Source organism: Antechinus flavipes, chromosome 5 (genome assembly GCF_016432865.1).
Source record: "Antechinus flavipes isolate AdamAnt ecotype Samford, QLD, Australia chromosome 5, AdamAnt_v2, whole genome shotgun sequence".
NCBI classification, from domain to species: Eukaryota; Metazoa; Chordata; class Mammalia; order Dasyuromorphia; family Dasyuridae; genus Antechinus; species Antechinus flavipes.
Window position 1 is genome coordinate 43,531,972 of NC_067402.1, and position 24,205 is coordinate 43,556,176.

Below are 24,205 nucleotides of genomic sequence, written 5' to 3' on the forward strand. Positions count from 1 at the left end.
GATATATCACCTTTTTTATCTATCATCTATGTGCCTATCATCTATTTTTCTATCACCTATCTACCTATATAGACAGATAAGAAGATATTTATATATTTGTATGTATACTTAAGTATATATGTGCATATATACACATATATATTTAAATGTTTATATACTATATATAAATATGTGATGTAAATAGTAAAATAGATACAAAATTATATACATACATATGAATAAACTAGAAATATGTGTGTATATACCTTAGTAGTTAAAATTTTCAATTTAATTTTTAAAAATTAGGAAAAATATTTTCCCTCCCACTTCCTCTGACTTTAAAAAAGAGGAAACACATTACCCTTGTAACAAATATCTGTAATAAAGGGAAAATAATTCCCATATCAGTCACATCTAAAAATATAGATGTCTCACTCTGTATTCTGAGTCTATAACTTCTATTACTTCTCTCTCAGTTGGTAGATTGTTTAATCATGGATTTTCTGTAATTATGCTTAGTTATTGTCTTGGTTAGAGTTCTTACATCTTTTAAAGTTATTTATCTTTACAATGTTATTGTTATTGTGCAAATTAATAAATTATTCCCCTGTTTCTATTCATTTTATTCTGCATCAGTTCCTATAAATCTTCCCACATTTCTCTTTATTCCTTTCATCATTTCTTATGACATTCATAGACCATATCTTTAACCATCCCACAATTAACATATACCCTTTCCCTCAGTTTCTTATTACTTTGCCTCGATTTAAGAAGTTCTATAAATATTTTTGTACATATTTTGTGTGTTCTTTTCTTCTTTTTCTCTTTAAGATATAGACCAAATAGTGGTATATTTCTCGAGTATCTTTAAATATTATTTCTAATTATAGAATCCTTTAAATCTTCTCCCTTTCTTGCTGCCTTCCTAAACCCCCACAATAAACACCCAAAAGGATGAAGACAACAGTCCTTTTACTTGTGTTTATTGTCCAGTTGTGTCCAACTCTTTGGGGCTTTCTTGGTGAAGATGGAATAAGAAAAATGTGGCACGCAGGTTTAAGTGACTTGCTCAGACTCACACAGCTAGTAAACATCTGAGGTCATATTTGAGTTCGGGTCTTCCTGAGTCCAGACCTGGTGCCACCGAGCTTCTCCTTACTCTTCTTTTAGCTCTATTCATAGGAAGTTTGGATTTTATTCAACTAAGTTTCATTGTAGTAGTGATTTAAAGGAAGACAGTAACTGAAGGAAGATAGTATTGGCTTCTCCTTGTTCAAAATCAAATAGTCATAATGGTTTTACATTTAAAAAGTTTTTCTATCCAATAAAATGGTAAACTCCTTGAAGGCAGTCTATCTTGTAAAGACTACTGGGTTGGGAGCCAAATGGGCTCAAACTCTACCTCTGACACTCATGTTATTTGCTCATGTATCAATTGCTGCACCTCCTAACTTTAGTTTTCTTATCTAGAAAATGGGGACAATACCCCCTATAAGTTCATTGTGAAGATTGAGGAAAAATCAGTATAAAATATTTTGTAAATTTTAAAGAATTGGAAATGTCTTCACTAATTGTTATTATTACTACTACTTTGTATCATAGAATCTCAGAATGGAAAGGGACCTCAGAAATTATTGTGTCAACCCCAAGTAAGTAGGAAGGCTCTGTATAGTATGCATGAAGTATGATCATTTTTGTTTAGCTTTGATGTTCCCCATGAGGAAGAACATCTTGTGACAGAGGAAAGAACACTAAATTTGGGTTCGAGACCAAAGAGTAAATATTAGTTCTATTTATTAGTTGAATGACCTTGAGCAAATATCATCCATCCTCCATGGATTTCATCACTTACTCTATAAATAAAAATTAATTCAACAGTTGGATACTATGATGTGTAAGGCCCTTCTACTATCAAAATTATGTTCTTATAAATGTTGTTTGAGTATCCAGCTAGATGAGTGTGGAGATGCCATCAGGTGAATTTTTTTTTGCAAGTATAGAAGTTCACAAAAATAATCTCATAATGAGCTAGAGAAGGAAATGGCCAACCACTCCAATGTCTTTGCCAAGAAAAGTCCAAATGGAACCATCAAGGTTGGATGTGACTGAAATGACTTAACATTAACAGAAACCTGGAAAGCAGAAGGTTTGGGTAGTAGAGTATGAGACAGACACACGGCTGTCTTTAAGTATATGAAGGGTTAGTATATGAAACAAGGGTAAGATGATTTGTTCTGTTCAGCTGGAGAGGGAACGACCTGGAATAATGAAGAGACACATAGAAATTCCACAGAGGCAAACTCAGATGTAATACCAGGAAGAGTTTCCTAACAATGTTGGCAACTCAGAGGTGGAATTGGTTTCCCCATCAGGCAGCCGATTCCTCCTTACTGGAAGTCTACAAGCATAGGATAGATGACCATTGGTCTGATATGGCATAGTGAAGATTAATTTTTAGATTTCTGTTGGATGAGACATCAAAGTTCTTTTCAGTGCTCAGATTCTGTGATTCTATAAAATAGGAAGTATCTATAAAGCAAAGACTAAACCATCTCTCCTGTTATAACCAGAGCTTTTTCAACAACAAGACAGTCTTTTCTCCATTTAATAGTATTTAATTTTTTTCAACATTTACTTCTATAAGATTTTGGGTTCCAATTTTTTTCTCCCTCCCTTCTTCCTCTATCCTCTTCCCAAGACAGTAAGCAATCTGATATAGGTTATACATGTACAATCCTATTAAACATATTTCCATATTATTTACATGACAGTTTTTAAGGTAGAAAAAGTGAACATTGGAGACCTGAAGAACAGCACAAAAGGGTGTATGTTTCTTTGGTACTGCTTATAGGGGATGTACACATCAAGTGGAATGACTAAGCCCTTAGAACCAAGTGAGAAGTGTTGTGATTGCCTTCACAACCTGCTTCACATGAAATAAGTCTTCTGGAGCTATGAGAGTAACTATATCTTGGGAGAGGCTCAACACAAATAAACTCTTGTTATTTCTTGGTTTAGAGGTACCAAAAGTTTGGGCCTAAGACTGGAGTTGAAGAAGTTTGCCCTCCCTTCCTCCCTTGAACCCTTACTTCATGTTTTCCCTTATCATCCAAAGAACCTTCATATAACCTACGGAGTGCTCTGAGATGCAACAACCACCTCTTCTCCTAGCCAATTCCCCATGCTCCTAAGTTTCCCTGATCATTCTGAAACAAAAACTTTATCTGCGCTATTTTCCATCCCATCAACAATCTGATTAGCTATTCTGATCAATTAATTTGGAATTTAATTTCAATTTATACTTGAATATAATTGAAATAAAACTGAAAATAATAAAATTACATTTTCATTAGGGGATTTATTGTTTTAAATTAAAGAAGCTATGTGGTCATTTCATAATTGATAGCTAGGCCAATGAAAAAGAATTTGTTTGTTGGAAGGGAGAAGTGCTTACAGAAACAGGGAATTAGAAAAGACTTTAGATAGCATTTTATCTGAGAAAGTAAGTATTCAAGATTCAGAGAAATTGGATGACTTCCCAAATGACACAGCTCTAGTTAGTGGCAGTTAGCATCAGAACACTGCTCTCTTAATATAGTCTAGTGATCATTACATTACACACGGGTGACACTCTGGATCTGCTTCAAATAAGTATGCAGATGTTCACCTGCTTTGTTTATATGCAAAGCCAACTTTGGCCACTGGGAGATATACCATATCCTTTACAGTGGAACTCGAGTGAATTCTGTCTATTATGAGATGTCTACCATTTCTTGTACCGAGGGAAAATTGGAAAGAATCTTTATTTTCCTATGACTACAAAAATCCCAAATGGCAAATTAAACCACAATAAGACTGCATTGCAAACCCTAGAGGAAAAAAAGCAAATACATGCCTCAGGGACACATTGCATGTTCTGATTTCTTCTTTCTTGAATTGGTCATGTAATGCTCCTAAAGTCATACCCAAATGCCACAAAGTGACATTTAGGTGATCCTGGCAGGAGACTATAAAAATGCCATGTAATGGTCTGGTGACAGATGCGAGATTATCTTTTATTCATAGGTTTTATTCATTCATATCATCAGGAATTTTTAATCCTTGACTTAAAGTTTCCCTCCTATGCACTTTTGGTTGTCCTCTTGGATAATACTCTTGATGAGAGAATTCAGAGCTGAACGAATCCTCAGAAGCCATCTAGTAAAATCCATGCTGGAGCAAGTCATTTGAAGCCCATTATACATAATGGAATCGAAGGAATGATTTCTATCAGTGGAATACAATTCAAATAGGAATCCTTGTTGGCCATATAATGACTTAGAAAATCACAAATTAACATCATCTATGTTGTATTGCATTTTTATTTATTTTGTTAAACATGTCTCATTACATTGTACTCTGATGAGTTTGAAACCTATGATTTATACAATTTTAAGGGTCTTATAGTGGATTCTTCCAAGTTTTCCCTTTCCACTTTCCCTCTTTTTTTCCTCCAAAGAAGGATTGTGTGGTGAAGACTGCACTATGAAATGCCTAAGAACACCAGAGAAATGAAACTCAATTTTAAAAATCTCCCTATTTTGAGAATTTTGGAGATCTCTTGTGCCCAAAACATCAGGAATTCCAGTCTCCATAAATGAACAGCAATTAGCAATTAAGGCTGAAGAATGGGGATTTATGTTTCAGGTGCAAACCCTTCTCTTTTCACTTCTTTTCCTCTCTTCTTCCTCAACTTCACACACAGTAAATGCCTGGAAATAATCCCATAGAAATCTTCCAAGTTGGGAGGGAAAAAGTAAGGAGAGAAAATAAATGTTTGCCAATTAAGAGAAGGAGAATAATCTAATTAAGAATCTTCCTGAAATGACATTTCAGTACAATTTCCCATTACTCCCTTTTTAATAGCCAGGAGCTGGTAGGCATACCTGTGGAAAAAAGAATTGGTGAAGTGTACCAGTAGCATTAGGAGGCTGACTTTGGCGGAGCCTCTAGACCCTATTCTTACCTGGTTTGCTGGCAGACACAACACAGCCACACCCTCTCCTTTTTCTGGTAGGAACTGCAGCTTTTGCAGATGTTGTACTTGCAGTCACAGCATTGCCTTTTCGTGTTGAGGAGAAAGGTGAAAGGGGCACAACAGCGCATGCAGCAGTGCTCTGTGAATTGTCGGTGCTTGGAGAGGATGCTACACTTGCTGCCTTCTTCATCAAGCTTTTGCTTCATCTCACTGGGAAAACCATAAGGAGAAGGAGAAAAAAGAGTAAGTGAGAATCTTTAGTCACAGCAGATAAAAGCTTGCCCGAATCCTTCTTCCCCTTTTCTCATATAACTCATTATCAGCTAGTCTCCAATGAATCAGTTAGCTTTGGGGAAGCACTTACTTTTTGTGTTAGATACCAGGTATACAATGGCAAAAATGTAAGAGTCCTAGCCAGCAAGTATGTGTATTTACATACACATGCATGTATATATGTGCATATATATTATATAGAGAGACAGAGAAAGAGAGAGGCAGAAGTGGAAAGAGAGAAGAGATGGAAAAAGTGAGGGATAGCGAGGAAAAGGGAAATAGGGATCAAGAGAGGGAGAGAGAGAGCAGGAAAAAGAAAGAAGAATAAGGGAAAAGAGAGAGATAGAAAGGAAGGAAGGGAGAGAAGGGGAGAGAGAGACAGAGGTAGAAAGAGACACATAGAGAACTAATATAAAAATAAGTCTGTAGTTAAGGAGATGGAAGATATCAGAAGTCAGGGGAATCAGGAAATCTTTAAGCATATAACCACGCCTTGAAGCAAGAGAAATTTTCTTTAAGATGAGGAAGGAGTGTATTCCAGGCATAAGCTCTGAAATATGAGATGATATGCTGTGTATAAGAACAGAGAGAAAGCCATTTTGACTGGATTAAAGTATATGGGACAGAGAGTAATATAAAATGAGGACTTAAAGAGAGCAGGTCCAGGTAGCAGTGGGATTTAAAAAACTAAACAGAATCTTCCTGGAAAATGGCCAGTCTAGAAATACCTTATTTTGTGATCTCAATGACCCTTCAGAAAGGAAACATAATTGTGGGGCTTAGTTTTAATTTCTAGTTCTGTAAGAGAAACAATCTGAATCTCTTCATCCAGAGACAGAATTAAAATATACACATCATTACAAAATTAGGTATACCTCAAAAAGAATAACATCTTAAAATAATGCTTTTCTTTAATGTCACTTATAGCATTTGTTTTAAAACATGAATCTGTGTGACATCCCTATATGAGATGTGTCTTAAAAACTTGGCCATGTGGGAACCTTTGCTTACTTCAATATGCAGTCCTAATAATGAAATACCCTTTATCCAAGAAAATCCTCAGCTTTTCTACAACTTATTTATAATCTTAGAGAATTGTGAGAAGCATTAAAAGGTTAACTGACCTGCCCAAAGTCAAGCAGACAGTATGTATCAGACTTTAAATTTAAATCCACTTCACATATATAGAAAACAAAGCACTGGAAAGTTAGATTACATATTAATGGCACTCAGACAAGGACAAAAATTCATGTATCCTGGATCTTTTTCCTGGTCTCTATTTTTATCCACCACACTTAGTATATATTCAAGACTGTGGGATGATTAATTCACATACTATAATTTTTAAATGCCTAAATAAAATATAATTTGATAATAATGATAACAATACTATAACAAGATATTATAATTATAATAATTATCAATATAATATGCAATATAATTGTAATAATTACAAGATAACATAATTAATATAGTGATATAATAGTAATAGCTAGCATTTACATGGCACTTAAAGTTTGTAAAGTACTTTACAAATAAAATCTCATTTAATAATTACAACAAACCTGTGGGGTATAGCTACTATTATTATCTCATTATTATTATTATCAATTATTATTATCAATAATATTATTGTTATTCATTTTACAGATGAGGAGACTAAGAGAGTCTGAGCAGTTGCTTAGTAAGGTCACATATCTTGAAAATGTTCTAGGCAAGATTTGAACTAATTTCTTCCTGACTTAAAGCTTAATACTCTATCCACCAGGACACTATCTGTCCCTATCATTAGAGACCACATAGAACCAGTTGAAAAGGACAATTTTGTTATGTCCATAAAACATACTATAACAATTTATTTAATGTCAATTAAATTCCCACACCATTGCCTTGCCCAGATTGCCAATATTCCATGACATCTGGACTCAAGTAACATTTGGCGTTTGAAAAACAAATGTACCATAGTTATAGCTGTTCAGAATAATTTCTCTTTTCTCTTGGAAAATCTGATAGGAAAATCCTTAAGAAGATGATCTGCAGGTATGTACACTTAACTGATTGAGTCAAATCACTGCCTCTTTCCCTAATTCTTCAGCATAATCTCAATGAATCAGAAGTAGAAAATATTTTTTTTTCAGAAGTTGTAGTGAAATCTATCCATTGCTAAATTATAAAGGAACTTATGAATTAGAGTTCATTGGCTAAGTGATTATGGAACAGACTGCATTTGATTTAAAGATATTTCAAAAGACTAACTTCCCAAGATCCCCTTCCATGGGATAAAGGCACAAACAGGTAAATGTATTAGAACATATAGAGTTGTTATAATTCAACTTAGAAAAGAGAAAAACATTTATGACAATGAGGATATTTTGACACTAGGGACTTAATGAAGCAATTATGGAGTGTGAAGGCAAGCGATGTAACTCATTGCAGCTAAGTTTAGCAAAAGAATTCTGTATTAATGAGGAGAAATGGACTAGGCTATCCAGCAGGTACTATTCAGCAGGTCAGCTCCGTGATGAATGTCTATGACAGTTGCCAAAGACACAAGTTAACTTGCAGAGCCATGAAGCAGTAGATAGATTAACTATAGTTGGAGTAGCAACAGGACTCAGAGAGCACATTTTGCAAATACCCAGATTTTTACTTGACTCCAAATGTCACTCACTCATTATTACAGAGCCAAGTACATGATGTTTAGTACGTTTAATCAATAGAAATCATTATTCTTAGTCCTCCCTCAGGAAGGAAAAGTAGCCAGCTGGAGTTCCGTGATATATCTACAATTGAACTCATTATCTTTGCCCTTACATTCTCCTCTCTTCCCAATTTCTCCATTTCTGTAGACATTACCACTTTCCCAGTCATTCTCAAGTTTCAAATTTTCAAACCGTTCTCACATTCATCTTTAATGTTTCACCCTCTACAATCATCTGAATTCAGTTATTCTTACTCCACATTTCTCACATTCATTCACTTCTTACCTGTTAGAACACTCAATTCAGGCTCTCGTCCTCTCTTGCTTGAAATATTTGCAATAGTCTCCCAATTAATTCCCTTCATATAGTTTCCATCTCTAATCTATCCTTCACATGGAAACAAATTAATATTTCTGAAGCCATAGTCTATCCATGATATTTTCTTATTCAAGAAATAAGTTATCCTCATTCTTAAAAAAAACATTAGAACCTACCATCCCTTCAAGCTTCTCCCCTAAATCTCACTTCCTTTTCTCAGTCCAACTCTTTGAAAAAGCTCTTCACTTAGTGCCTCCACTTTCTTTGTATTCACTCATACCCACTGCAACTTGACCTAATTGCTCAATTTAAGAAGATGATCTGCAGGTATATACACTCTCTTCAAAATTACTAATTTTTTTTTCTGAGGCAATTGGGGTTAAGCCAGAGAGGGTTAAGGATTTAAGATCATATTTGAACTCAGGTCCTCCTGATTTCAGGATTGGTGCTCTATCTATTACACCAACAGGCTGCCCTGCTAAAAACTTTTTAAATGCCAAATCAGATAATCTTTTCTCAGTACTCATCTCAAGATATCTGCCGTATTTGATATTATCATCCCTATCACATAGTCTCTCTTCTCTGAATTTCACAATGCAGCTTTCTCTTGAATTTCTTTGACATCTTCTTAGTCTTTTTTATTGGTTCATCATCCATATCATGCCTTCTAGTGTAATTGTCTCAGGCTCTGCTTTCTTGATAATCTCATTAGCCCTCAAGGTTTTATGATCTCTATGTGGATAATTCACAATGTGCATGCACCTAGGGATGTACATAGATGTTACATATATAATACATAATATAAATATATGTTTATATTTATATATGACATGTATACAAATGTGTATATACATCTCTACATAAAATTCTCATTCTGTCTCTGTCTCTGTCTTTGTCACTGTCTTTGTCTCTGTCTCTGTCTGTCTGTCTGTCTCTCTCCCCCTATCCCTCTTGAAATTAGAGACAAATAGGAAACAGTTTGAGGAAAGGAAAAATGTAAAAATGAATAAGAAGGAGGGAACCAGTGGAGAGGACAGGTTAAGGACTAGACTTAACAAGAAATAAGGATCTTTCTACTTCTGATATTGGTAGGAAGGAGAAAGGGTGAGTGATGGCTGCCTTCTAAAATCTTTTTGGCTTACCATTTTCCTACATTTGGGTCCTTCAGTCTTCCTGACTATCATCGAACATATTTATGCAGTTATGGACCTCTGGCCTTGCCATCTGCCTCACTAATCATCTGTTAGGGTTCCTAGGTTCTTCATCTATCCTAAAGCTGAACTCTCTTGTGTTTTGTCTCTTCCAATTAGAATGAGAGACCCTTGGGGCTGTCTTCTTTTAAATTGTGTCCCCAGCACTTAGCACAATGCAGCACATAGTAAGCCCTTACTAAATGTATTTTCATCATCAACTTATTCATTCAATGCATCATTCACTCATTCATTCATGGCTAATGGTAACACTTTAAGAAAGGCTGTAAGGCAGCTGAAAGAGCTTCCACCAGAGGGCTATAATTTTCTTAGTAAATCAGTCAACCAGAATGGTCTTTAAGCACCTACTATGCACCAAGCATTGTGTGAGGGCGCTGAAGGATGATATATATGTCAACAGCTTTAATCACGAGGTTCATAGGTACATCTTGGGATATGCAGAAACTGGAAGAGCTTTATTATAATCAAGGAAGGAAATGGGATAGACTCAATAAGAAGAGAAGCTAAGAATTTTCAAGTAGCAACAAGGACCCAACTTAGTTGTTAACCATAAATCATGGTAGCCAAATTAAAACAACTTTATTATTGTATCTAGTTGTAATTAATAGTTTGGAAGTAAGAATGGATAAATCAAATAGTGGTGATAGTTGAGTGTTAGCAATGATAAAGATCAAAGGTAAGAGATTCTAGTATGATATCTGACAACTCTTAGACCAAGATTAAAAATGAAAGCAATTGAAAACAGAGTAAATAAGTAGACTGGGACAATAAGAAGTGGTTAAGGAATTGTGAAGAGATAGTACTATATTTGCTGAAATTTAATGATACCACCATTCCCCTAAGGGGAACTATATGGCACAATAGAAAGAGTGTCAGGTATGGAGTTGGGAAGATAGGTTCAATAGCCGTATGACCTTGGGCAAGTCAGATATCCCTGTTTGCCTCAGTCTCCTCATTAGTCAAATTGAGCTGAAGAAGGAAATGGAAAACCATTCCAATATCTCTGTCAAGAAAATCCCAAATGGGGTCACAAAGAGTTGGACACAACTGAAATCATGTAACAACAAGAAATTACTCATGCTCCATTCTGGTGGTATTTAAAAGTTCAATGGGAAAATCATCACAACTAAATTACAAATATGTTAATAATGAACAAAAAAAAAATGTAAAAACAAAATGGCAGAGTTCTATACTGTTTTCTCCTTGGTGGCCGATTGTAGAATATTTTCCCACTTCTATCTATTCTTCACATGGCCAAAATGATTTTTCTAAAGCACAAATCTGACCATGTCATCTCCCTATTCAAAATGCAGTAGTGGCTCCCTAGTGCCTCAAGAATCAAATAGAAATTCTCCTACTTGACATTTAAAACCCTTTGTGTCTTTCTAGGCTTCTAATTCTTTATTTTCCTCCAAGAACCTGCTCTCTAATTACCATTTTGTGTTCCACAATACCATCTACCAACTGTCTCCACTGGCATTGACATTGAATATACTCCATGACTGGAGAGTTCTTCACCTCACCTTAAATTCCTATTTTCCCTGGCCTCCTTCAAGACTCCACTCAAATGTCACATTATGCAGGATACCTTTCCCAAAGCTTTGGGGGCTTCAATTTCTCATTTGGAAAATAAATTGGCTATATTAGATGACCTATAAAATCTCTTTTATCCCTAAATATATATTGCTCCTCTAAGGTTCATTCTATCTCTACATCCTGTGTTCTGTGAACAGATTGAAACTCATTTCTATTTTTTAAAAAAGCATAAAACAAAAATACATGTTTACTTTAAAGAGCTCAAGGGAGAAAATTCATATACCATTAATTAATTTCACCACCATCTTAATGATTTCTTATAGTAAGATACATGAATTTTTTCCTATAATTTTCAGTTTTTAGTTAACTTTACTGCATTTTGAAAACAGAGGATTTTCAGTGAATTTTTGTTATATCTGCCCCTTCTCTACATTTGCACAGACACTACTCTAGTTCAGTCCCCTCTAACTTTGTCTGGACAATTGTGATAGCCTATTTTTTGTGTTCATCTTCCCACTTTCTCCTCTTGATGACTCATCTTTGACATGGTTGCCAAATTATCTTCCTAAGGTTTAGCATAAAAAAGGTCTTGAATGGCCCTCTGTTGCCACTGGGATTAATATAGATTCCCAGACTGGCATTTAAGGTATTCTGCAATCTAGGTCCAACATATTTTCCCAAATTTGCTTCATTTTCCTTATGTGCTCTTTGGGAACTGGACAAACTAGCCTATAAGCTTTTCCCCATATTTCTCATGCCAGCCTTTGTACACAGGTTGCCCACCATGGATAGAATATACCCTCCTTCCCAATTTCTACTGCTTAGAAACCTTAGCTTCCCTGAAAGCTCAGCTGAAATAACACACCCCATGAAGAACCTTCCCTGATTCTTTTTGTTTTCTCAAATCGCTTTGTGTTTATTTATCTGTGTCACAGTGTAACCCCAATAGAATATAAGCCAATGAAAAGAGAATTATCCTTGAAATGAGGAAGACCTAAGCATAAACCCAGAGCCCAACACAAAATCTATCTGGGTGATCTTGGCCAAGTCACTTAATCTCAGTTCCTTAAGCAATTATAAATTATAAAGGAATGGTTACTACACATCAGAAGAGGGAAGTCCTTACCCTACTGAAATAACAAATCCCAACTCTTCCCTCTTCCTCCAAATAAAACAGTTTGTCACAAATCCTTCATATTGTGAAGATCAAATAAGACAATATATGCAAATTGTTTTTTAAATTTTACAATTCTCTATGAAAGGCTATTATGAATCTTTGCAGCCCGGGTACCTAAAATGATCCTTTGCATATAGGAAAGACTTAATAAATGCTATTGAACTGAACTGAGTTGTTGATCCCAGTGTGACTGTCTTTTTTTCCTCATTGCTTTTCACACACACAAAAAATTTATGTTTAGTTGCTCCAAGAATCTGGGGAGAAGGTAGGGAGAATATTTTAACATTGCTATATCCCTATGAGAATTTCACTATATATCATGAAAACATGTGGTCTTCTCATTTCTCTATAAACATAACCAGTTCTCCCCAACTGAATTTAAAAACAGCAACAAACAATGACAAATTTCCATGATCCCTCTTTCCTCCCCAGGTACCAGCCTATCTCTCTCTTCCCCTTCACTGCTAAGCTTCTTGCAAAAGCTGATTATACTAAATACTTCCATTCATTCATTGCCACCCTAATCCCTACCTTCCAAAGTCCTTATAATATAGATTCTGCACTCAAAATCATTGGCTGGAGAAACAAAATATTTGCTTGATACCAGAAGGTCTATGAGGAAGATACTTCACATTTCTGGGCTTTTATTTTTCATCTGAAAAATATGGGAGTTGCACTAAATGAACCTGAAAGTCCTTTTCCAGCTGTGAATCTATTATCCTAAAATCTCTGCCCCCTTCCTTACTTTCTTAACTCCTCTAAGGCAAATGCGGTTGGTAATTTCATTTCTTCCCATAGTTTCAATACCACTTCTATACCAACAAAACTCTCAAATCTCCTCTCTTGATCTCTGATCTGAGCTCCGGACCCACAATTGCAATTGGCATAAAGGATATTTCCATTGATTTTTCTACCTAGATATTTCATCAGTCCTTCAAATCCGTCAAGGTCTCCAATCCAGTCCATTCTCTTTCCTGTCACCCTGTACCACCTTCTTCTAGATTTTTCATTTCTGTCTGTAGTACCATCATCCATATAGGGGGGTTATAGGAAAGAAATCACTTTCTCAAGTCATTCAGTCGATAAGTATTTATTAAATCCCTAGTATGTATCAGACACCGTCTCAAGTACAGGGAATTCAAAGAAAAGAAAAAGACGATCCCTGTTCTTGAGGACCTCACAATCTAATAGAGGGATAATGTTCCAGTATCTGGAGTTTGATCACTCCTGGGATTTGCAAAATGAAAGGATTTATTTAATACATAAACTACTAACCAGAATTTTTAAAATCTAGAGAAACAGATTATGGGACCCTGAGGCATAGCACTTCTGATCAATCAAATCTACAACAAGGGAACTAGAACTAAGTAAAAATTCAAGTTAGGCAGGGAAAATACCAGAAGAGTACACAGACTATCTTTTCATTGATATTTTGGACCAACATTAAAGCAACTTGTGAATCTGTTTGCATTTTTAGTGAGTATTATAACACATTCTGTCATCTCTCTTTTCCTAAAAGTACATCATAGTCAAACACTTAAAATCACCTAACAAATTGGACTCACTTTGTTAGAAAAGAATACAGAAGAAGTATGGAGAAGAGAGACTCTAGTGAATCTCTGGGAAATGGAAACCCTCTACTATACAACAGTCTGATGATTAGAGAACTCCGAAAGATAGCAGTAACGATGGCCACAAAACTCTACCATCCTTGGTAGAGGACATGGTCTACCTTAGAGACTTATGGTGGTGAGCATCTTGGCTATGTGACATCCTGGGCAGCTTCAGTTATAGTTCAACATTAAAATGGGCTTCTTTCCTTTCTCTCTTGAATTTTATGAAGTCAAGTAGTATGACCTTGGAAATGAATTAGGACTCAGAGAGCTTATCTTACTTTTTCCCAGTGACTCCAGGGTTATTCCTAATTCTAGTGTCTTCATATTGCTTCCTTTTTAAGCAATAACATTATTTATTAATAATAAATAAATTCATTATTTAGAAATGTTAGGGACCAGTTTTATTTGGATACTATATGGATTTACTAATTTTCATAAGATACTTAGAAAAAACTGTGATAGTAATAAAAGACAGGCAGGGGAGTGACCAACAAAATATGAATTTACTCAAACTCATACTTGAATTTGACTAATCCCTGTCTAATCAGAATCCCTGGACAGTCCCAAAGTAGGATTTGATGAAAGATATTAAGTAAACCAAATTGTTCAGTTTTAGATTGTTAGAGCATCAGCTGAATTCTTTAATTAGGGCTAGATCTGGGCTAGAAGCATGGAATCCCAGAGTTGGGAGGTACCTGAGACCATTAGTTTAATCCATTCCCTAAACAAGAATCCTCTTCAATGTATCTCCCAAATGGTCACCCACTATGAGCTTAAAAATATGAACAGGAGAACCCCAATGATAGCCCAATCATGGAATTGGTAGCCCAATTTTATTTTAGAGTTGGCCTAATTATTAGAAGTTTTACCTTAGAGCAAATCTGAATTCATCTCTTTGCAACTTAAATCTGATCCTTTTTCCATGTGGCAGTCCCTAAAATGTTTGAAGATATTCATCATCTTCCCTTATATCATCTCTTTTCCAGACCAAACATCGTCTGTCCCTCCTACTGCATAACCTCAAGGCCCTATAATCCCAGTTACCCTTTTCTGGATAGCTCTTCAGTCAACTTCAGATGTTTTGAGGTAATAAAGAGGACACCTCTCACACAACCTTCTTATCCAAAGTTCCTCTGCTTCACTTTTAGCCAGGATACTGAGCACAGGACTTACCAGAATTTCTCTGTCTCTCTCTTTCTCTCTATGTGTATGTGTGTGTGTGTCTGTATGTGTGTGTGTGTAAATACACACATACACACACATATATGTATATATATACATACATATACATATATATGTATAAAATCAATAGTCAAGAAAGAGATGCTTCTGTTGATGCATTCAATACAAGACAGGAAACTAAGGATTATAACCTCTAAATATTTTTCCCACTTCCAATAATAATTTATAGAATCTGGGCCTGAAATTAAAAAAAATCTAAATTCAAATCTGGCCTCTGACAGTTACTAGTTCTGTGACTCTAAGCAAATCACTCAAATTCTCTTCCTTCAGTTTTATCATCTGTAAAATGCATATGGCAATAGTACCTACTCCATATGATTGTTATGAGGATAAAATGAAATAATATTTCTAAAGGCTTTGCAAATCTTATAGCATATACATGTAATATTATTATTATTATTGTAACAGATTGAATAAAGTAACTCCTGCAAATGAAGATCTCACACCTAAATGAGAAAACTGTTCTGGGTCACCTTTCTCCTAATATCACAATCATACAAGTACTTAACTTTTCTCAAGTATTCATTCCTCAAGTTTTGGGAACAAAGGATGACATGTATTCAAATTCACAATACACCATTCTATCAAATTTCACAACACCCACTGCCAAGCTTGATGCCAGTCAGCAAATGGATTTACTCCCATTCATATGCTAATGGAATTCGGGTGAGTAGGTATGATTTAAATCTAGCATTTACTGTCCCTAATGCATTATTTGTTCTCGGAATTGTTCAGGTGTTTTCTGAATTACTTGGCTCATATTCCTCCAGTAAAGACCTATCTTATTGGTTTGGTATGCCATAGCTCTGACAATAGAATAATACTAGCTCTAGAAAGTTTACCAGGCTGGGAGGGCTTTGAACACAGGCTGTAATAAGAAATTTTAAAATTTCTTTTTATTTGATTATTATTTGGGGGTCAGAGTTGCTTCTCCTATTTAGGAGATTCTTTGGCTGGCTGGAATCTCATGTGATGGTAAAATTTAGTAAAGGCATTAAGACATTGCTGATATAAGAACCCACAAGGGAAACCAGCCTTCCCAAAGTAATTTGCTTTGCTATATTTGTGGAAATATCCCAAGGAACTCAGGCTCTGGAGTAATCTTTTGCCATGTAAATCTCTTTGTAAATATAACATTGACGGATAAATCTAAACAACTTACCCTCAAAAAGTAATGCTCTTAAGTTTATCTCTATAAATGTTTTTATTTCCACAGGTTTATATGTGAGATTCTGTCTAAATGCCTTGAAAATCCAGCTCTTGATGCACTTAAATACACCTTGACCTCTAATTCTAACCCTAAACCTTAAGCCTAACCATAAATGACTCTGACTCTCACCTTAACTTCTAACCTTAACCCTAACGCTAACCAACTCTGACTCTGATTGACTCTGACTCTAATCCTAACCCTCTGAATTTGAAGGCTACAAAACAAACATTATTTCTTTGTCTCTCTGATGTATTTGGAAACTACATAAGCTTCATGAGAACACTAACTAGGGTTCACTGTTGTTTTTCTGAGCTCTGAACCTATGCTTGAGGATAATAAAACCTAGGTTTTATCCCCTGAAATCTCTGCATGATAATAGTTATTACACAACAATTTATCTATTACAAGAGCTCAGTATGAATATATTTTCCCTGTGAAAAACAAACTACAAACTACGTCCCCATTTTTCAAGGCTCAGCCTGGTTAAGCTTGGTTGATTTCTTCCATTTTTAGATTATAGCATTTAGAACTTAAGGGGCTTTACGTGGCTCTGATCCAACCTTTTTATTTTATAGATGAGAAAACTGACAGACAGGTGAAATACTATAACCAAAATCATATAGGTGGTAAATGACAGAGTTAGGATTCTAATCCAAGGTCTCTAACTCTAAAGCCAATTCTTCCTCCTGTCCCCCACTCAAATTATGCTACCTCCCCATCTAGGATATCTTTGTCCTTTTTAATAAGTTGAAATAACAAAGCTGTTTGTCAAAATTTTTTACCTCTAAATGCAAAGAGAGATCAGCTTTATTATACAGTTAGTGAGTAGCTCAAAGAGAAAGACATATATAGCCTCAGAAATTAAGTAGCTCACTGGAATAATTCCTTTGATTTCCTTAACTCATGGAAGGGAAGGCTTGCACTACCATTCTCCAGGTGACCTACAGAGACTCCTTTGTGGATGTATGGGATATTTCTGCCAACATAAATTGAGGACCAGTTCAAATTCCATCTTCCTTTATAGAATTTTCCCCCTCTACCCTGATCAATCATGTCCTTTCTCTTTCCTGAATTTCTTTAGCACTTTTTGTCACATCATTTATTTGACACGTGATGGATATTGTCTTATGTTAGCAGATTCTTCACAAATCTGATCTATGGACCTAGACTATACACTTCCTGAGGACAGGGAGCTTCTTTTGCTTTTTTTTCATCACCTATAAAAACTAGCAATTATATTCTCTAGAGAATAGGCACTCAGTAAATATGAGTTGATTTTTTTTTATAGAAAAAGGAATGATTTATAGTCCTTTTTGGAAAGAATTCACCTAAGTCTGAATATTTATTCCTTTTCATGGGGTATTACAATGTACCCAAGAACAAAGCTTAAGCTTAACCAAACACTAGAGAAAAAGAAACAAAGATTTCTCTCTCTCTCTCCTCTCTCTCTCTCTCTTCTCTCTCTCTCTCTCTCTCTCTCTCTCTCTCTCTTTCTCCTTCCCTCCCTTTTTTTTCCCTTAGGATCAGAGAGCTACATCATATAAATTATCAACAGTCGTGAACCTCAGACACAGTCTATCAAAGAAGCCTCTGAGACTGGCTGGCATGTGTAGGTATTTCATAGATTCTAAATTAAAAGAATGAGAAATGTGCCTGAAAGAGAATTCTTTGGGGACTCAGTAAGCTTTGGGAGTGATTCAGGAAGGGCTACATGAGATTTTTATTATTTCTGATACACAGTGCTGCAAGCTAAAAATTACTTTTTATAACCTACCAATTAAGATTGTAGGGGAAAATGTTGATTTCTAAAACTTTTGTGGCTCACACCTTTTGCTTCATTCTAGAAAAGGTAGTCATTTCCCATCACACACACTCTCTTTTTTTGGGCAAATATGCCATTTTGCTATTCCCTTTATGACATCCCATTTCCTATACTTGTCAACATATCTAGAATGCTCTGCTTACTAACTCTTTCTCATGCCTCTTTCCTGAACTCCCCCAGTTTTTGTACTCTCCCTCCCATATTATTTGGTATTTACTTTGTGTGTGCTTATGTGTTGTTGTTGTTTGTCCTTCCTTTCTAAGAGGACCTTGATATCAGGGAGATGATTCTCAGACATGTAAGTGAAATGGACTGAAGTGAGGGAGAGCTGTGCAAGATCACCTGCCTCACTTTCCCTTCCAGAGTCATCTGGGTCCAAAGGCCAAATACGGATTAGGATGTGCACATGCATACATATATGTATGTATATTCATATATATTTTCATACACATGCACACACATGTATAATAATGGCATATAATACATAAACACAAGGCAATACAATATAAATATATACACATATACAGATGTGTATACACAAACGCAAATGTGTTTATACCATAAACACATATACACATACATACATACATACATAGGTTTAAAAGGCCCATCCAGGGCCATCTCCAGATAAATACATGATTTGCTTTGTTGACGATTTTCTATTTTATTAGAGAGAAGAAGCTGGGAAATAGGCTGGTAGACAGGACCTCAAGCAACAAGGAAGCACTCGTTTGTGTTGTAGGGAGAAAAAAAAGAGAACTTGGTCAGAAAACCACCAATTTTTCTTGGACTTCATGATGGATTAGGAAGAGAATTCCAAGTATATCCAGACACTGACCCTATCATTTAGCAAAATAAATTTCAAAACAAACAGAGAAAAGCCAAGAAGAATCTCATAATCTGAGACTGTATGTAAGAAGTAAACTCTAGAGTTTACAATTTACAGTTTTGCAAGAAGATGAGGAGTAAACTGTAATATGCTAAATTTTGGGTAGTGGCATGGGAATAAGTTGAAAGAGAAAAAAAGAGTTTTTAAATTATTCTGCGGACAGGAAGAATGAAGATTAGATAGGCTTATTACTTTAAGGACAGCTCCAAACCAGCCCTGCTTCACTCTTCAGATTTTGCAGCCATGATATGTCTTCCTTCTTCCCTTGGTGAACCCCTTCTGGAACTTCCATTGTGAGAAAGTGCCCAGATCATTCATCCTTCCTTTTTAGAACCTGAACACCACATAGCACCTTGTTTCTCAACCTGGGCGTTTCAGCTCCATTTTATGTGCTCTTTCCTCTCATTAGAATGCAAGGCAGAGACTGTGTTACTTTCTGCTTATGTTTGTATTCCTAATCTATAAGTAAGCATTTATTAAACACCTACTGTGTGCCAGGCATTATGCTAAGCATTACAAAAGATAGCAAAGAATGACTAGTCCCTGCAAGACTCAAAGTCTAAGCAATAAGTGTTTAATAAATGCAGTTTCAATTGAGGTGAGATATTAAACAAAATAGCATATTATTCAATTCCTTTTTCAATCTATACCATTCTACTTACCACGTAATAATATTTTCAAAAGGTAATAAGATTAATAAATGTCTCTTTTATTGGTAGTGATTCCATGTTGGTTCAGGGTGATATCCCTGAGCTATCTTTTATTTCTTAGGTCTCCCAAATTTCTTTAATAATTGCTCCAGATCTTTTTTTTTAAACAGTTAACAAAGTCAAAATTGTTGGTTTATAGATTGCAAAATCTACTTTCTTCCCTTTTAAAAAATTCATCTGATAAGTTCTCTATAATATTTTTATTGAAGAGATGCAACAATATAGTTAGGATAATAGGACAGTAAGATGGGTTTGTAATGAATTGAATGATCATAATCAAAAGGGATTGACTACTAGTATCAATGCCAGCTTGGAAGAATTTGCTAATGAAGTGCCTAAGGAGTCTGTCTTTAATCCTTTTGTGGTCAATTTTTTCCCCATTTATTGATATGAATACATAAGGATCATTCTAATGAAATTTGATATAAAAATGAAGCTGGAAAGGATAACTAACATACTGGGAGATGTAAATAGGATTTTAAAACCTTCCAAAATGAAACTTAGTTTGGATAAATGTAAAGCCAGCGCTTGAGTTCAAAATATCAACTATGCAATGACAAGGGTTGAAATGTAGCTAATCAATGGTTCATATAAATGTAACTGAAAGTATTGTTGGATTGTAAGCAGAATGTGAGTCAACAGGGCAAAGAACATGCATGATTGCCAAAAACAAATCTAATTTGAGCTTGAGCTCCAGTATGCAGAATGAGAAAGCTAATAGACAGACTATTATGTTCCAACCTGTTCAGATCATAAATAAAACATTGTATAAAATTCTAAGAGGGAAACATTTGTGCCGGTATAGAACGAACTCAAATAAATTCTAGCAAGATGGAAGGTTTTCAAACATAGTAGAAGTGATACACTAAGCTGGAGAGAATTATAGAGGTTCATCACTAAAGCTTCTAATACTTATTAATTACCAGGTAATTCTCTTTGAGCTCTCTCTCTTACTTTCTCTCTTCCTTTCTTCCTCCCTCCCTCTTTGATATAGGATCACAGATCCAAATGATGAAACCACTGGAAGATAACAATATGGAAAAGAGATTAGCATTTAGTTACTAATTATTAGTTAAAATGGGAACCTATCAGGTAGGTGGGATGGGGTGAGCTCCTCTGACGTTCCTAGTTCAATGACCCTAAAAATGACATATTAGGATCTCTGTCCTTAACCACCTTATCTTAATCCCCTTAAATCCAGGGATAAATTTACCCCATTTATCCTATGGACAATTTATGCTTATTGTTTTAGGACCAAAAATCCCTAATCAGATCTTTGAGTATGTGTAATATTAAAATGTTTATTCCTTTAATACTGGTCATAACATTAAGGGCAGCATCAATCCATCAGACGGAGCTGAGTTTTTTAAAACATGAAAAGCTACTAAAAGGGATGTTAAATACATTGAGGAAAAGATAATGCTGTGATATATTTACTGTTAAAAGAACTGAACATTTCAACATTCTTCCAAAATTTAAGTGTGCAAATTCTTTGCCATTATTTATCACAGGTGATCACATACCTGACTGGAGTAAGCACATGAATCAATAAGAGCTTGCATGATTTGGGGTTTAATTTTTAATATATCCTTATAAAGTGTAGCACAGTTAGGTGGCATAGGGGATAGAGCACTAAGCTTGGGACCATCAGGAAAATCATCTTCATGAGTTCAAATCCAGCCTCAGACACTTATTAGCTGTTTGACTCTGGCCAAGTAACTTTGTCCTGTTTGTCTCAACTTCCTCATCTATGAAATGAGATGGAGAAGAAAAACAGTAGAACATTTCACTACCTCTGCCAAGAAAACCCAAAATGAAATCACAAAGAGTTAGAGTAAATGACAATAACAATAAAGTATTAGAGGCAGATTATCACCCCCAAATTTCAGAAAGGCACTTATTAAACCACCTATATCCCATAGTATATCCCACCTATATTCTATAGCATGTGATCTTTCAAATGTTTGATGATTGCTGTTTGTAGGCTATTGTTGTCTGAGCTTTTTGATCTATGCATCTAGTCCCATTTTAAGTTTCTCAAAGGGAGGGTAACATGTCTTTGAAAGCTCCTGGGTTAGAAATAACATTTACAAAATAAATAAAGAGTTCATTTGCTACAGGAAGGCAAAAGAGTTTATTCATAATTCTATTATTCCTCCTTCCCTCCCTACTACCAAATAAATGCAGAATGGTACCACAGAAGTCCCGGATGATTATTGAACTTATTACAAAGACATCGTGGTCAAGTGCAATGGTATCAGACTCAAATAGAAATAGAATCATTTTTACTTGAGTCACATGTTGACTTTAAAAACTACAAACTAATATTATCTGTCTTGTATTTTATTTAGCACCGCTTACAGACCATAGGCCCTGAGCTTGATATTTCTAGTGTAGTCTCTGAATTAAACTGAGGAAGATTTGAATCTTCCTCACTAGTGATTATAGGCAAGTCACTTATTCTCTGTCCTTTAGTTTCCTCATCTGTCAAAGGGCTCTATAGCCTCAAAGATCCCTTCTAGCTCTAAATCAACGATCCCATGGTCTTGCCGAAGTGTTTTGGGAATGTCAGTGGATGAATCACATACCATCCTTTGGCTAGTCCTTCAATCAACTAGCATTTCTTACTATTCTTAATATTATGTTCCATGCATGGTGGTAAAGCTTGGGGATACAAAGAAATATAAATAGCCAAAGGACAATGCTGAGCCATTCAGATGGTACCAAGATAAGAGGCAAGTTCATACGCCCAAAGTCATTCTTTCTGAATGACTTCAGCCTCTGACTTGATATCAGAGCAATTTCCCATCTAAGCTTCACTTAATGAATGACTCATCTGACTCTACTCTACCACGGCACTAACCTTTAATTACCAAAGCAGTCTTGCATTGGTGCATCCTCAACTGGAAATGACTGACAGACAGATAATTAGGGAACAAAGAAGGGAAACTATTCTTATTTTCCTAAAATACCTCTTTCTTTTTCCATTTAAACACATGAACTGATAAGAGGCAGTCAATGTAATTATAATTTCTATACACATTTTGGAGGATCAACTCTCCCATGAGCAACAAAGTTATAATTTATGCCCAGAACAGAATCATCTCAAGGATGAGAAGGCTCTAGCAAAATCTGTTCATTTTATTTCTTCTATTTACTCAATTCAGCCTCTGCAATTTCAGTTTGTTATCTTTATACCACAACTATCTTCTTAACAATTCATTCACTCATTCGATGAATATTTAGGAAGCTAGGTAATTTAGTGTATAGAGTACTGAACTCCCTAGTTCAGTATTTAGATAACTCAATTAGCCAAGTCATTTAGCCACTGTCAGTCTTAACTTTTTCTAATTTATAAAATGGGTATAATACTAATAGATATAATGCAAAGCTTATTAGAGAATCAATTGAGATAACATATGTAAAATGCATAGAAATCCTAAAGTTATATAAGTATTATTGTTATTATTACTCTCCTTTATTTCTATATTCATCTTTGCTTTTTCCCTAAACCCACCTGAACTTCTCATTATTGTAATCTATATATTCCCAAGATTTCATTTTCTACAGTGATTAAGGAATGAGATATACCCTCCCCCCTCTTTTCCCTAAAGCTTTCCCATCCTAATTTTGGGTCCTTGTCCCACCCCTGCACTATTAAGATTGAATTTGGTAGGGAATTTGGGACCAGAATATATTTGGGATTGAAATATTTTTTGTTAATTCAGTACAATTCCGCAACCATAAAGTACCTATAGATGCAAAACACTGTTATAAGAATTGAGGGAGTCTAGCAAATTGTGATAAGACTGTCTTTAGTAAAATCATGGTGGGTAATCAAGTAGGAAGCTAGGAAAGAAATTTAAATGACTCCAATATCCAATAATTCATTGCATACTTTGACTTAAGCAGTCATAAAAAGGAGAGTTCAATTATTCTGAATTTTATATTTAAAATAAAAAAGCAAAAATGTGGGTTTACACACACACACAGAAAGAGAGAGAGAGAGAGAGAGAGAGAGAGAGAGAGAGAGAGAGAGAGAGAGAGAGAGAGAGAAAGAAAAGGAGGCATGGGTAGGTGCTAGTGCCAGCTTAAAAAAAGCTGAGAATTCTTTTACACATCATTCTTGCACAGACATTTACATCAAAAGGCCAAAGCTGCAGGGTGAAACAGAACTCCTTATAGTTTTCAGCAGCCAAAACGTGCTTCAAACATTGACTATACAGATGGAAGTTCCAGAAGCAGATTATGCTCTGGAGAATTTTCTTCTCATTGTTTGGCTTAATATGAATCTGGCCTTTGGCAGGAGAATTCTCTCCTAAGAGAAACTCTCACAATGCTTGAAATATTTCAAAGAAAATTGTAGATTAGTCCTAGGTTCTCTTTCTCTTTCTCTCTGTCTCCCTTTTCTCTCTGTCTCTTTCTCTATCTCTGTCACTATCTCTGTGTCTCTCCCTGTCTCTGTCTCTCTGTGTCTGTCTTCCTCCCCCCCCTTCTCCTTCC

The 24,205-nt window shown here is 35.4% G+C and overlaps 1 protein-coding gene across 1 annotated transcript in view; it reads right to left on the reverse strand.

Annotated features, from left to right (window-relative positions):
- Positions 1-24,205, reverse strand: part of MYRIP (myosin VIIA and Rab interacting protein) — a 455,750-nt gene that overhangs the window by 227,400 nt on the left and 204,145 nt on the right. The window contains 1 exon segment of the mRNA XM_051961221.1: positions 4,985-5,206. Within this exon segment, the coding sequence (XP_051817181.1) occupies positions 4,985-5,206 (222 nt within the window).